Source organism: Corvus kubaryi, unplaced genomic scaffold (genome assembly GCF_017639235.1).
Source record: "Corvus kubaryi isolate FWS band 111438036 unplaced genomic scaffold, C.kubaryi_AGA036_p1.0 37396, whole genome shotgun sequence".
NCBI lineage: Eukaryota > Metazoa > Chordata > Aves > Passeriformes > Corvidae > Corvus > Corvus kubaryi.
In genome coordinates this window covers 11,359,767-11,375,642 of record NW_024581135.1, presented here as the reverse complement: position 1 = coordinate 11,375,642, position 15,876 = coordinate 11,359,767, and the positions used below count along the sequence as shown (strand labels likewise).

At 41.1% G+C, this 15,876-nt stretch overlaps 1 protein-coding gene across 40 annotated transcripts in view; it reads right to left on the bottom strand.

Moving 5' to 3' along the window:
• Positions 1 to 15,876, bottom strand: part of CLASP1 (cytoplasmic linker associated protein 1) — a 161,106-nt gene that overhangs the window by 70,636 nt on the left and 74,594 nt on the right. For 28 of the 40 annotated variants that reach the window (XM_042041449.1, XM_042041451.1, XM_042041463.1 and 25 more), the window contains 8 exons: positions 15,294 to 15,364; positions 14,264 to 14,323; positions 13,484 to 13,561; positions 11,475 to 11,642; positions 10,622 to 10,671; positions 9,282 to 9,452; positions 7,602 to 7,625; positions 342 to 449 (listed from right to left, as the gene is read on the bottom strand). In XM_042041449.1, the coding sequence (XP_041897383.1) occupies positions 342 to 449; positions 7,602 to 7,625; positions 9,282 to 9,452; positions 10,622 to 10,671; positions 11,475 to 11,642; positions 13,484 to 13,561; positions 14,264 to 14,323; positions 15,294 to 15,364 (730 nt within the window). The remainder of the gene's footprint in view (positions 1 to 341; positions 450 to 7,601; positions 7,626 to 9,281; positions 9,453 to 10,621; positions 10,672 to 11,474; positions 11,643 to 13,483; positions 13,562 to 14,263; positions 14,324 to 15,293; positions 15,365 to 15,876) is intronic. The other 12 variants (XM_042041455.1, XM_042041462.1, XM_042041484.1 and 9 more) reach the window with 2 other exon arrangements.

Sequence of the window (15,876 nt, the reverse complement as noted above, 5' to 3'; positions counted from 1 at the left end):
TTCACACATACAGAAATAGAGTCACATAAGCAGGAGAAGCTTGGCAGGGCAAGCAGTCAGCTACAGGCACAGGGGGTGTCTCAGCAGGACCCAGTGCCAGTTATTTAGAGCTACACATCACAGCGACATGAAATTCTGCTGCACGACTGGTAAAAAAAGGCAGCAACTAAGCACTCAGATTTGGGGCCCTGTTTCTCAGCAGGAGCACACACTGGCTAGGTGGGGATCCGTTTTATTACGTGTCCAAAGTGAGCCCAATTCTCTGCTGATGCTACTGTAATTCAAGAGAAACATATTAATAACTCTTTGTTCTGCTCCCCCAGGAATAAAGCAGTTCTTACGCTGGGACTGGGAAACTACTTTAGCCCGGCTGCGGCCTCGAGTATCAGCAGGGGTTGAGGTGACGCTTGTGGCACTGCCAGAGCTCTGTCTCCTGGTACGAATCCGACCTGCAGGAATGCAAAGACAAAAAGACTGTTAACAAGTTTCTTACAAAGGCAGCAGCAGCATCTAACACACTATACACACAATTACCCAGTGTACAAAAGAAATTTACTGGGAGAGGCAACACCTTTCATGAGGCTGGCTGAGATGCAGGGGAGGGAGTAGAAACAGCCACGGTCCATGAGTCCAAAAACTTCTTTGCTTTCTGTAACGCTATCAGCCAGTTTAATTTAAAAATATTACCTCTCTATAGCCTTTGCTCCTTGTTCTATAGTAGCTTCTTTACAGAGGATCAACAACAAAAAATTTCAGCTCTCCTAAATGCAGCTTCCTGTATCAAATTATTACTTTCTGACAAGGTGATCACCCTTTCAGAGACAGGTGTAACAGATGCTCTCCCAAATTCCATCGCTGGGATTTCCAGCTAGCTGTCTGGTGCTTTATATCCTCCTGCTCCACCTGCACAGGCTGGCATGCACTCCTGTGACAGTCTGTCAACGTAGTCTGATCACACTTTTATTTCAGGCTCATTGAATTTTTCCTGCTGTTTACAGATCCCTCACATTTATCCAGAGATCAGTGTAACTTTACTTGTAATGGAGAGCCCTATTTAACACAATCAGTGAAGAGGAAAACAGATTCTGTTTGCCTTCTCTTTATTTAAGCAGAGAATGGATATAAAGTCTCAAAGTGTTCTTGGTCCTTGTTCTGTCCTTTCCTCATGAAAAAGCCACAGAAATTTGAGCTAGGAAAGCTTACGGGGTCATCGGTTCATCACCTTCCCGGGGCAGGGCTGTTTCCTACAGAATGTTCTTTCCAGTGCTAAGCTTCAATTATCTGTCTCTAGTTAACGGGAAAGAAATGGTAATTAAGAGTAACACAAAGAAAGCCTCCACCAACACTTTTCAACACGTCAGTTCTTAGCCAAATCTGAAGTTTTTTTCTCAGGACCCATGCCAGTGCTATCCTGCATTCAGAGGATGACTTCAAGTTTCAGGCACAATAACGAAGGGAAAAAACCCACCACAGGTAAGAGAAGAGTCTAGACAACTGCACCCACTGGTTACAGATACTCATCTCCTCCCCCCTGTCTCCTCCATAAGCATACAGAGAAATATGAACAGGGAGACACACACTTCTGACCCAAAAAAACCCACTTCACAGAAGGCACACACGCAGGACAAGACAATGGCAAGTAGCCCAGATGGAGTGATTGGGAGCTGCGTTCCTTCTCTGAGCTCTCAAAATATTCATAACATGTTCTGCAAGCTTCTGCTAGACACAGTGACAAGGAGATGCCTAACTTTGAGAAAAAAGGGTAAATTTGTTTGCAAGGGGAAAAGCCTACAAGACAGTTCTACTTCAAACCCTCCACCAGCACCTAGTTTTAAAACAGCTCAGTAGGCAAAGTACAGGTATGTACCTTCAAACGATTGTTTATAGACAAGACACAGAAGGAACCATCAACATAAAACTGGGAAAACACAAAGCTTTTTAGCCACTGGCTCAGCTGAACAAGCTCTGAGCACACCCAAGTGGGTCCAACAGCCATAAAACTGGCTGCTGATGTCTCCTTTACCACGAGCAAGGCTGCAGATTCCTCTCCTCTAGGGCATTCTTGCCCCTTACAAAGGGTCAGCCTGATGCACCACCAGAGGCAGCTCTAGAGCTCTCTGCCAGCCTGATCCCACCCCACGCAAGCCTGGCACAGCTACACACAGATGAGCAGAGCCACTCTGCCACTTGCTAACAAGGAATGGACCCAAAGCCTGACACAGGCTGGCTCCAAGGCAGGCGGGCATGGGGAAGGAGGCAGACAGACATTGCTCTCCTCTCACAAGCCTCAAGGCTTCCCTTCACTTCTATCAGGAGGGCATCATAGTAGGACAAGTAGTTAAACCTGACCAGTCTTGGAAACCAGTAATGCAATTCCTTTACATCCTTCCAGAAGGCCAATGGGAGGCCTTGGCATTGCAGGCAGTGCTAGGGGGAAATCAAACTGAAATTCAACACTACACACAGTAACAGGCAGTACTGGAAGACACATTTAGTGATGTGTGTGGGCCACAAATGGGTGAGAAGGGACTGATGTCTACTCCTCTTACACAAAGGCCCCTTAAGATCCTCAGAATTTCCTGAATTTTTCTGCATCTACAAAAAGCTTTTTTTATTTTTTCTTGCATCTTCATCAGTAGGTGACTAAGAAAGGGAAAACTGGCATGTGTCACTCTTCCACCTTAAGAAATACAAAGCCTAAAAGAATATATAAAGTGAAACTGAGATTAGCTTCTGAAACCAATTCTAGAGGCTTTAAAAAAATAAAACTGAACTAACACATCAAACTTAATTGACATGTGATTATCAGCAAGATTGGAAACTGAGAACTCAGCCCTATTTTGAAACCCCTGAGGGCTGGTGGACAGATTCCTACCAACTTCAGCAGTTTCTGAATGAATGAATGAATGACCAGGAACAAAATTCTGCTTCCTTTTGGACTGGTACATCTGCACACTGATTTAGGCCTGTTGGGTGTCAGAGAGAACAATGTGAGAGGAGAAGCTGTTCAGAGTCCCAAAACTGACACTGGTTTTCTCATCCTTTTAAAAATGCTGACGAGCATTTGAACTAACACTGCACTGGATTTGCATTGTGCAAATGGATTTTTAATATATATTATACCAAGTACAGCATGCATATATAGTAGCTAATCCATACAGCCAAAACGTGTCTTCTACATTCCCCCAGGAATTTTGTTTGCAAACAAGAGTCTGCACTCACATCCAAGAGTTATTTGCACATAGGACTATGTGTGTGGCTTTATCTCTATCACTCTAACCCAGACAGAAAAACTAATTTCAAGCAGAACTGGAAACAGCATATCAAGGAAGTTATTTAGACTTTTTTGCTGTTATTAAATTCAAGCAAACACCTCCCCTCCCAAAACTTCTTTGTTTTCAAGTGGGTTTGTCTCCATATCTAGCTCAAACTACAGATGTAGCAATCCATATTTCATAACTATTATTTTTCTGCTGCTTCTAAAAGCATTACTGCATCCTAACAACAACAGCACAGCAAATGAACAGATAAAGACTGCCCCAACTAGTTTCCAAAAACCATAAAAGTATTTCCATAAAAAAGCCCTTGATCTAAATATGACATGTGACACATTGCTGTTGGTACAGAAAAGACTTTCAAAGACTCCACATAAATGCTTTGTATTAAGAAACCACTTCTGGATTTTTTAGGAGGTTTTAGTTGTATTTTTTAAAGTTATTGTCATTTTCACAACAATGGTTCAGAATCAACCCTGAAATGTCTAACAAATGCCTAAACCTAGAAAGGTTGTTTTGGGATTTTTTTTTAGAAAAGGAACAACAAAGGAAGATTCTATGATAACATTTGGCTTTACAAGAGGCTTCACCTGGCAGGTTGTTCTGAGCTCTCTGGGTGGATACTGCAGCATCCCCACCCCCAGCACTCAGAACAGTCATAGGCTTTATGACACTCTGTGTTATTACACTGAAGAAAATGGTTTTCAAAGAGTCTAGAAACATTATATAACAGCTCCACAACTCAGTTTAATCAGTTCCATGCTGTGAATAGGGACACCTACAACCACAAAAGTTATACATGGATGCACTGGGACGATGATGGTCTCTCCAGGAACCAGGTTAATGCATTTAGGTTACCCAGCACTGGGGTTTTCATCCCATTTGGAGAAAAACATTCCTGAAAGAGCCTCTAGCCCTAGCTGTACCACTGCTAATTGACAAATGGACATGGAAGACACACAGTGATCAATTAAAAACATGCTTTATAGATAATCTTTAAAAAACTTTTTATAACTACCATCAGAATGGCTTCCATGCATATCTAGCACTTCTCCAATGTTAGAAAGACCTGACTCTGCACCATGATTTTCCATGAGAAGCACTTGATCCTTACTGGAAACCATCAGGCTGTGGTTGCCTCTGGGTTTTACACAAGATCTCCCTCCAAGGCAGAGGGTTCAGTGAACAACAGTCCACTGTGCCCTACACAAACAAACACAGCCAAATCAACTCAGCACTTGCAAAGGGATGGACCAAGAGGAGTAAGAAACCTACTACCTGAGCAGTTCCATGTAAGGTTCCACTGTCAGTCATCACTTTGAATCAAGTCTTGCCCTTAAGGACAGGGGAGAGCTTTAAGGCAGAGAAGAAAACAGGAATGGCGATTTCTTTAAACTTGTGTTGCTCCCAAAGCCTTTGATAATGCACTCAAGGTGTCCACCTGAGCCTAAGTCATCGGAAAACTGTAACAAACCCCATTTTATTGCCTTTCTGGTGAATATTAAAAATTGTGCCAATGACTGCAAACTGCTGATTTTGTTTTAAACCTGCCAGTTTCAGGTCAAACTAGCATTTGTGCTCGCCCCTTTGGAGAAAGGCTTGTCTGAAGGGCTTGACTTTATGCTTGCTTTGAAAAAAGGTAGCAGAAATGCTTTGAACCATTCTTCTTGACTGAAAGTCAGCATTATGCACCCTTTTTAAATATTCCTTGAAAAGCCATTTCATGATAAAATAATCAGAAACTTTTCTAAGGTTTCCCTCTAATTAGGTATAACAAACATGGCACAAGTGCCACCTCCCTAGCACTAGCTGTGAACATCAAGACTATAAAGGTTTCTCTCTTTTGAGCTTTCTGTGCATAAAGCCCTTAATGCAGTTCAAGAGATCCCCATACATGAAGGGTCTGGGCAATCAAGGCACACCTGTGCACTGCATGAAGACCTGCACAAACCTCACTGGCATACAGACTCACCTACCCTTCCATAAGGAAGTGCATTTCAACAGCATTTGCCAACTGGGATGTCACACTTAAAACCAAAGGGCTGATACTCAGCTCTTAGTTGGCATTCTTGCCACTGGCATCACCTACTCCATCTTGCTCCTTTGTTTGAGCTGCCTGACTCCAAACCAAACCACTGAGGAGAGCCAAGGGCAAAGCAGATGGGAACTGCCAAGTCCACACAATGCTGGCTCCAAGCTGAGGGGAATGAGCAGAATTTTACAATGTAGATACAGAAAGCCATGATGGGAACCAGACTGCAGATTTAATGTCAAGCTGAACCACACAAAAAGACACAGGAATTTTCTCTTAAATTACTTACTGGTGACCTGCAAAAAACCAAAACAAACCACAGGGGCAAAAGCGTAGATGACGTTTCTGCTCTATGTTCTGTTTCCTTCTGTTTCCAGAGCAAGAGGATGTTTTTCTCTTCCCCCACCCTCTTAATTTTTACACTGATGTCAAGAATACAAAGTTTTGTCTTCCCTGTAGTTCCTGACTCAACCTGCAAGATCACAGAGTTGGCAGAAGACCTTACTCAGCTTCATCATTCAGTGTAGGACATAGTGAACCCTGAATAAAGGGTTTTTTTCCCTGACCTATCTCAAAGGAAAACAAAGATGAAGAGTTTGAAACAGTGATTAAACTCATTCTTGAAGTACTCTGGCTATAGTGTACTGTGTAGTTTTAATTCTCCCTGATCTTCCTTCTCAAAAAAGAGAGAATCATATGGCAAAAAGAAGATATAAGACTTGGTATTTAAGACTTAGGGGATAGCAAACTCACTTTCTGAAAGTTCATCTTAATCTTCCCTGCCCCAAGCAACTTGCTGGCTCTCATCACAGATTTTTACCAAATCCAATCTGCTCCTAATGTAACTGAATCGAAAACAATAACCAAATAAAACACCCACCCTTTTGCATCATGACAATAAAGTATTTAATAAACTAAAAATAGAGGTATTCCACAGGGCAGCTGTTGTAACAGGCCTCTCCAAACATTATTATAGCCAAGGAGAGGATTGAAAGCTGCATATGGTATTTCATATAAAACTCTAAACCTTCAACATTTCAAATGTAGGCCAAAATAGATAGGTTTGAGAACTAAGAAGAAAGAAAGAAAGAAGAGAAAAGGTCAACCATTAAAACAAACAAACAAAAGCTCTGTTATTACAATAACTTGGAATTTTCATCTAACTCAGTACTGATTCAGAAATACAGGTTTCAGGCCAACTTCATACTCCTTATCACTGACAGATCACAAAGCACAAATACTTCCTTCTCAAGATGCAGAGGTCAGTTCATCTCTTAACACTTAAGTACCATTTCCAAAAATGGTAGAGACCTTTCCCCCTAAATAATAATGCATCACTAATAGTAAGGAAAATAACACAGATGTCACAACAGCACAGTGGCACTTCTCAGACCACCACAGCCAAATACAAGCAGCTATCAAAGATACGAGCACAGTCCCACAGGACAGTAATAGATCCCTTGAAAAGAGACTTGCACTGGGAAAAAAAAGGCTTTGCTGGAGAGCGTGGTATCTTCATTCCGTGTAGAAAACATTCTTGTTTTCAACTCCTGTCTACCTCAGAAAAAGTGACTTCCCAGTGATCTTTTTTTTGCTGAAGAAATAAGAAATAAAGAACAAGTTTTGACAATGAGCCAGAAAAACAGACTGGGATCCTTCCCAAACTAGTAGGCTCAGTGTTGTAGTAAAAAAAGTCTTCCCTCCAACTGTCTTTGGTGTAAGCCTTCTCACTCAGACAGTTAACAACAAAAAGAGAGAGCTCAGGTTTAAAGAGGTTGACTGAATATTCCTTCCCTAGAGATCATTGTTTACTGTCCTCATTTTTCTGCCATGTGATCATCTCATTCAATTCTCTCACTGCCCAGTCTCTTCCCGAAAGCATTTGGCAGTTGTGGCCTGAGCTTTGGATGGAAAAACACAGAAAACCTTTACACATCAAGGAGAAAAGAAATCACAAGCCTTGCGTTGTTTGGGAGTTTTTTGGTTATTGTTGGGGTTTTTTTTAGTCTGTACATGGGTCACCTTCAACCAGAAGCAGTGCTTTAAATAAAGAAAACCCACATAACAACTTAGTGACCAGAGTCATAAAAGCAGACTAATGGTTATTAGCAGGGAGGAGCTCAAAGAGAAAGTGAAGAATACCCCATGGCATCAAAATGAGCAGGACAACCATGCAACACTTCATGCAGGTCACCAGTGAACATGGATGAGAACCAGGTAACACTTTGAGAACAGAGACCAGGTAGGGTAGTACGACTGTGGACACACCTCAGTTACACAGAGAGACTGCTTACCCTCGGTTTTACTGGTAGTACCATCTTTAGGCAAATTAAAGAAAAATAAGGAAAGGGTTAATAGGGAAAAATCAGTAACATCAACAGAAGTGGGCACTATATATTAGCTACATAAATATGCAAAAAAAATTAATACAATTAAAGAAATGAAAGAAGTTTGACCAAGCAGCAAATCAAACCTTGATGTATCAGAAGAAAACACTTGCAGGATTTCTCTCCTGCAACAACCAACCTTTGCCCAACTCCATTTTCGTTGTTTGCCTCACCACTTCTCTCACGGGAACGTGCAGGTGATAAATGTCCCTACTAGCTAAAAAGGAAGCAGGATCCTTCAGAAGCAGCCATGTTTGCATCACTGAGCACAAATTTGCTGCTTTTTTCCTACAGCCTGGCTTAAGAACACGACTGACACTGGATCCAGTCTCTCAGCTTCAAGGACCAAGTAAGTTTTCAGTAGATACTTCCTCCCTCTTCATTCTTCCTTGTGACATAAGACTGTTTGAAGCCAGTTTAGCCACTGAAGCCAGAGTGCAGCACAACTCAAAAGTGGCTGCATCTGTAAGCCCACTATCAACTTCACATTCCATAATTACACTTCCACTGCAATGTACCTACATCTTGAACCAAGTATGAACAATTTAAATCAGGATAAGAATTCAACTTCTGCACTGAATACAACCAACATATCTAAGTCAAGGTAAAATATTTCAGATATGAAAGAAACCTGTCCAAAAAAGGAATCCATAAAAACCATCCCTACGTAATTCACCACTTACATTTTAACACATTAAAGAGCAAATGCCCTACATTAAGAAGAAGAAACTCCTCAAGTGACTCAGTGAAGACCATATGCACAGATTAAATCAAGACCACAGACCCTTGAGTTTCTTCCCTGTCGTAAGGGTAAATCGATAACAAGTCTGGAATTAGATTAGTGTGAAACCAGCAGAATGAGAAATGAGCTCAGATGATCAGCTCTGCTCACAACCAAGATGAAGCTCAGCAAATACGGTGTCAATCACTGTCTTGCATTTCCTCCTCTGTGACTCCTTTGATGGCAACTCCAGGAGAGAAAGATGCAATGCAAAGTCTGTTTTAAGAAACCCTGAGACATCTGAAGGTGACATACAATGCTCTGAGGGAATAATGTGACATGTGGCTATAATCCAAAGAGTCAGCATAAGGAACAGATAGTTATATCCTGCCTGGTGACATGGCAAAGCCAACCACCTTTTTGCTTCTGTATCTTTCTCTTTTGTGAAACAGAAAGGGAGCAAACTCAACTAAGATGTACTATTCAAAGCATAAAACACTTAATGGAAAACCAGTTTCAGGAAAGGAGGGAAGGAAAAGAAGGAAGAGAGACAGGGAAACATGTCAAAAGGAATTGAGTAGCATTGTCCTCAGCAACGTCCCAGAACCACAGTATGTTCTGCTCTTCCCCAGAAAGACGAGTGAGACGCAGATTATTACACAATTCAAAAATGTTGCTTCAAGTCAGTTCTGTTGTATTTTTTTTCCTTAATCCCAAAGGGCAAGAGATCACACACCGATCCTGGAGAGCTGGTAACTATCTCAGAGGTACATTCTTGTAGGCAGAGTATATTATTCCAATAAAACTGGGAGGCACTTTCTGCTACTAAAGAACTCTAACTGCAAGAGTAGAACATGTAGATTTACCTAGTGATGCGTATGACCCTGGGGGCAAGGCTGCAGCAGAACTGAAGGGGGTGGATGCTCCAGAAGACGTCACTTTTGACTTGGCACTAGCTGCTGCATTCACATCGACGTCACTGCGGGATCGCTGCAGAGATCCTGGTGTTGACACAGATTTTGTACTTACTGTAGATGCTGCAGATGGGAGTGGGAGATCCAGAATAAAGAAGATTAATTTTTTGAGCTGTGTGCTTCAAAGAGCCTGACAAGCAGTTTAAAGTACTATTTTTAACACTCACTGCTGGCACTGAAATACCTCAACTAAGAATGCTTTATCAGGGCAATGTGGGCTTCCCCACACTGCCTGCAAAGATATTTCATCAATGTTGCCCTGATGCTACTTCTAAGAACTTTATCAGACACAAGCCCAAATGATAAGACCAAAAAGGCTGTCAGGCCAGTAAAAAGAAATTTCTAACAGAATCTAGATGGGAAAGTTCAACCACAGTAGCCATCACTGGCTTGTGAGATTTGCTGGTCAAAACAGACCTGCAGGTCCTTCAGTCCAGGTTCTAATAACTTCCTTCCCAACACCTCATCTTCTCATGAGGATCGTTGTTCCCATCACTTGTTGATGCTCACCCTCTTAAGCATGAAGCTTGGCTACTCGGCTGCAAGCAAACATGCATTTGTGTGCACAGTCAAGTAGGTTACACAGCAACATGTCCTTGAATCAAAGGTCTCAACAGGTTGTAGTTACAGACAAACCAGCCAGAACCCAACCTTGGTCAGGTGTAAAAGGCAGCTTATCTTCTACTAATAAAGTTTTGTTTGTTACATTCTATATTAAAATGTATTATTTAGATTATTGTATGCATTTACTTAGGACAGAAAAGCTAAATATTCCATCTGACAAAAAAAACCAGATTAGCAATGAGATGGAATTTAACACTGTAGGACTTGCGTGCAGACACCTCCAGTAAATGATGAAACCACGGAGTATAAATAACAAAAAACTGTAAAACTGAAGGCACTATTAGACTATGTAGCTGCATGTCTTAGCATCAGCAGCAGTTTATTCAAACTATTACAAACCTAAACATACCTTGGCAACAATTTTCAAGGCTTTTTTTGCTTCCCTTCAGGTGTAAGAAATTACTGATTTACTAACTTCTTTTAAAAGCATTATTTTATCAGCAGCTGATGCACAGAATACGGTGTAAAACCCAAAAGTAATTAAAATTTCTACATCCTGAGCTGCCATTTTAGGGAGCAGTAAACTGTGATCAAAGTTGGTTTTTGCATATCACGATGCCACACTTCCTTGGCAACACCTGAGCACATTTTTCAGCTCCTGTTCTCACCTCTAGATGTTGTACTTCCAGTAGGACTTCTTTTGGCAGACAGTGGACGGCTGGAAGTCAAAACAAACATTTATTAGAACAAAAGTTATATTCCACAGTCATCAAGAGCAGTACAATTCTGTTCCCTCAGTACACAATTAAGTTAATAGGAAATTATTTATATGCAGGAATAAACTACCAAAGCTTGTTGTTTAAGAATAAATACAGCACCACCATGAAATTATTTATAAAAGTATTAAGAAATAAATTAGTATTTTCATTATTTGTGCAAAAAGAGATTTTTAAGAACACTTTTTGTGGATTTAAAAAGTTATACCAGTAAGTTATGGATATTTTTCATATAGGTCTTACACATAAATCACAGACATTTGGAGTCTAAGTTGACTGCGTATCTGAGAGTAGCTAAAATACATACATTCAGCAGAAGAGTTACATATTGACTTTGCACTTACAACTCAAGTTTAATTTAGTCATTTTTTTTCTTTTGTCTGGAAAGAGACAGACTTACACCTCTAGGATTAATGCTAAACGCAGAACTTCAATCTAAGCACTGTTTTAAGCACCTGAAAAGCACAACTAACAGTATCTGCTGAGCACAAATAGCTTCCTAGAAAATTATTCATGGAGTCAAGATAACGATTGTATTTTAAAGCCAGTACAGGGTTTTGCTGGCATTTATTTTCATGCAGTGTTAGGTAAAAAAACCAAAACATATATATATTTTGGAGTAACCAAGTGTAGAGTCCAAGTAATGACCAGATGAGACAAAGCAGTGTGATGGCCCCCTTCAATTCAATGGGGCTGTCTGTCAGCAGTTGTGCAAATGGAGAGGTAGTGACACAGAAAGCCTTACTTGAGACTCTCCTGGGAGCTGGAGGAGGAGCGATCTGACTGTGGCAAGGACACGATGCTGTCAGAGTTCTTCAAATGCGACTGCAGGGCCTTCTGGTAGGAAGACTCCAAGGTGTGGTACAAATGCTCTGCCTCTCGGCTGAAGTGACTGTGGAAACCCCAGTAGCACCTGGAAACAAGGCACAGCACTGTGAACACGCCCTTGTCGTATTTTAGGGGGCTGTGGCACAAAGGCACAGCCAGAGCCCTTCTCACTATCACCATTAGTGGGCTTGTCAGACCAGTCATTTCAGCCACCTACTGCCCTGCACCATTTAAGACAAACCACTTCTTCAACCATTGTATTGCTCAAACAGCTGCGCAAAAAGACAAACCAAATGAAAGAACGATTTGGTGCATTTATTGTAAAAGCACAAGTAGCTAACAAAGCTTTATTAGGGAAGAAACCCTCATCCCTCCAGCTGTCTACTGTAGACAGGAGACTGCAGGCCCACCAGACTGACACTAGTTTGGGACGGGGTGTGCAGTAGCTACTTCAAAAACATGCCAAAGGCAGAATGCATGGGCCTGATTCAGGAAAGCACCAGCTGCTGTTTTCTTCCTTAAGTTTGCAGCATTCTTGGAGAGCTGCTTGTTAGAGACAAGCCTCTGTACTGAGCTGAGGCTTGTGACTGTCTTTTTGGAAAGAAACAAGGAAAGGGAAAGAGATGCTCACATGGACTTCAAATCAGTGCCATGTTGAAAATAAAAGAGTATTTTAAGATGAGGGAAGAATTCCTCTACGGTCCAAACCTCCTGGCTGATGGCTAAACACCATTCACTCTCAGCACAAAGGAGATGAAGACTCTCAGTACTTTTCAGGGGGCAACTAATGGGCAGTTTAAGAGCAAGATCATTAGCTCAAATGAGTCAAGAGCTGTTTGTGTGTGACAGCCAGTCCTCAGAGAAGCCACATGCATTCTCACATCACAAGAAGAAAACAAATTTCTGTCTCATAATCAGCCACACTGCTATTTAATAAACATGGGAAGAGAGAATTAAGCATGCTCTCTGAAGTCCCATGCCATTCTCCTTGCTGTCTATTCAGCTTAACAAGTCACCTGCTGTGAAGTCTCAGTGACTACTGTAATTTTCAGTGATGGACATGCTGCCTTTCAAAAGGATTTAAGCAGTCCTACTGTGAAACACCACTGCTTATAACACAGCATTTAGATTAATAAAATTTATTGTTCATTGTTTTCATGTTTTACATCATTCTCTTTCTGCAGAAAAATGTTCCTGTAGTGTTCTGTTCAGAAGAGCATGATCCTGGTATACCAGCATACTACCATAAGTATGATCATATTAATGGAAATGCATAAGACTTTCAACAGAATAAAATCAACTGCAAATATTAAAATTTCTTATAGATAAACACAAAAAAAATTTCAATGTCATAAAATACTGCCTTAATTTAGGATACCATTTAGCAGTGTACTAGCACAAGGACTTTTATTTCAAGAGTAGCAAATAACAATAGAACAGACTCTTTCAGCTGGATAGGACCTGCAAGGAACATCTAGTCCAGCTGCCTGACCAATCCGGAGCTGATCACAAGTCAAAGCCTGTTGTTAAGGCCATTGTTCAAATTCCCCTGAAACACTGACAGGTTCAGGGCATTGACCACCTTTCCAGGAATCCTGTTCTGGTGTTTGACCACCCTCTTGGTAGAGAAATGCTTCCTGACATCCAGTCAGAACTTCCCTGACAGAGTTTTAAAGCATTCCCATATGTCTACCACTGGATCGCAGGAAGAAAGGATCAGCACCTCCCTCTCTGTTTCCCCTCCTCAGGAAACTGTAGAGAATGGTCAGCCCTTGGCCCCTCTTTTTTCCACCAACGGAGAAGTTAGGAGAATGTATCTCGTCTGGATTTTTGTCTCAACCTATGACACCATACAACAGTACTGACTCACAAAACAGGGAAAAAGAAGGGGAGGAAGAAGAGACACCAACAACAGCTTCCACTTACTTTCTTGCCTCTATCCTGGCTTCAGAGTCTGCATCATGAATTCCCTTCTTTATTGTTTCAGCTAACACTGATATGTGTCTGAAAAAAGAAAGAAAATATTATCCAGCAGTTCAGAAAGATGTGCCACGCTTGTAAACAAATGACTAATTTGATTTCGCCTTGGTGTCTGAGAACAAACAGTTCACCACATCCTTTCATTATCATCAAGGATCCTTTATGACCTTTATTTATTTATTCTTACAAATCAGTTTTATTTCACCCACACTGCTGTCTAGGAAACAGCAAGCAGCATTCTTCATAGGTCTGTACTTAGCTATCCAAACTGCCTGGATTCAAGAACACTCTCCTAAGCATTAAATAATATGGTGCAGTCTAGGGGTACAGAAATTGTGTCCCAGTCTCTCCTCGCACAATTACTTTAACTGGTCATTAGTGTGAAGTAATGTAGAAGCCTCAGAAGCTCCTGATAAGACACAGCAGACTTCACCTCATCATCTCACTTCAGGATGCAAAAGGAAAAAAAAAAATTGTTAAACAAAAATTATTGAGTTCAGGGATTTACTCAGCCACGTTTTCCAAGGCTAGCATAGGAGACACACTGACCAAACTCTGACAGAACTACAGAACAAATGGTGTATGTGCACACACGCTTTTTTTGGTGGCAAAAATACCTCTGCTACAGCTACATAATATAATCTTGTGTCCTAAATGATCCTTTCTCCAGAATTAACCTGCCCAGATAAGTAGGAGAGAACAAACTCACCTGTATTCAGAACTTACCTTTCTAAGGAGTGTGTTTGCCACTCCTGCAATAGCAAGTCTAAAAACTCAAAGCAGCGCCTGAGAAGAGAGAAATGCTAGGTTTAACAGGGGGGGCACACTGGCTTTGCCATACCTGACTCGTAAACAACAGCCATCTTTGCTTAGGAAGCTTTTTGGGACATCAAAATTCAGTGTTGACCCCAATAAAAATGCTCTAACAACACCATTAATAAACAGTCTGAAGTATTAACTGGAGGCAGCTCACTATACAGAAGCCTGAAGAGATGGATTGATATGAAACAATCCCAGAAGCTTCCTTTTTTATCAAACAAGATATAGGCCCAGAAGATTCACACCAATACTCTGTCCCTGTTAGTCCAGGCTTCACACAGAAACCTCACAGTTAGCTTCATGTGGGGACAGACCTTTACCTTTCCAACTTTAATCTCCCTTCCTCACTTCAAGAATCTTAAGGCACAAGTGTGCTGAAATGTGTTTAAGGTTTGTCACCAAATGCAGCAACCACAAAGCCCTTCCTTTTGTCTAACTCAAAGAGAACCAGTTAATGTATATGGAGGAGGCAAGTGTCTCCCAGTGAGGTAGTGGGCTGAAGCACTTAGATTTTAAGTGCAGACAGGACCATTAGACCATGCAGTCCAACTTCCCTTCCAGATGATGCTTTCACATAAGACTGATTTACTGGCTCTAAGAAAACAAGTCACTATAACAGGTAGCAGTGGGGAATAGGAACGTGTCTGCAAAAATGCCAAAATAATATGTTGTTATAACAATATGTAAGGACGAGGATTAGTAATTTAAAAGCCTTTGTGGAAAAATGCCTTTTCCTCTTTGCAGTAATGCAGTTTATACAGAATAGCTGACTTTGAATTTGAACTCAAATCATGGAGGAGAATGAGATTCATGTTATAAGAAGTAAGTGTGTGTTTCAACCCTTCTCACGAATAAGAAAAAATACATTCACATTTTCAGAAAGCACACATGAACCTATTTACTAGTAAAAACCAGTAAAGACAAACTGAATTCTCACCTTCTAACTGCAACAGACTTGGAGGTACAATTACTGGTTATGATGGGTATTAACCGAGGGATGTGCGTGTGCTGGAAGGAAACAAACAAGAACAGGAAGAAATCTTTACACAACAATTCCATAGAATGAAAGACCATCTTCTTCAGCCACCTGAGCTCAGTATGCAGATCCTTACTGTTGTTCAATTCTTAAAAACAGAACTGCTAGATAAAGGAACACTAACAGATATGGACAGTATTTTACGATTTATCAGCTAAAATACTTAACAGATACTTGATTTTCTTCTATAATGACGCTTTCTAGTGAGTCAAGGAGCTGAAGTCACTGCAGGAGGATCTAAACTGCCAGTGGAGACACCCTGAGAGACATCAGGCTACCTACAGCTTACCCAATGAATCACTAGGCAGATGTCACCACCAGGAACTAATAGTTTTGGGAAACATGGACAGTCTGTGAGGTATTTTAGAGCATAATTAAGAAGATGAGTCTGTGCTGCAAGGCTGGTCTAAAACCCTTTCAAAGAAAAACGTTTGCTCAGCTCTTAGACAGATGGAAATATCTTGCCCTGCAAAAAGAAACATTT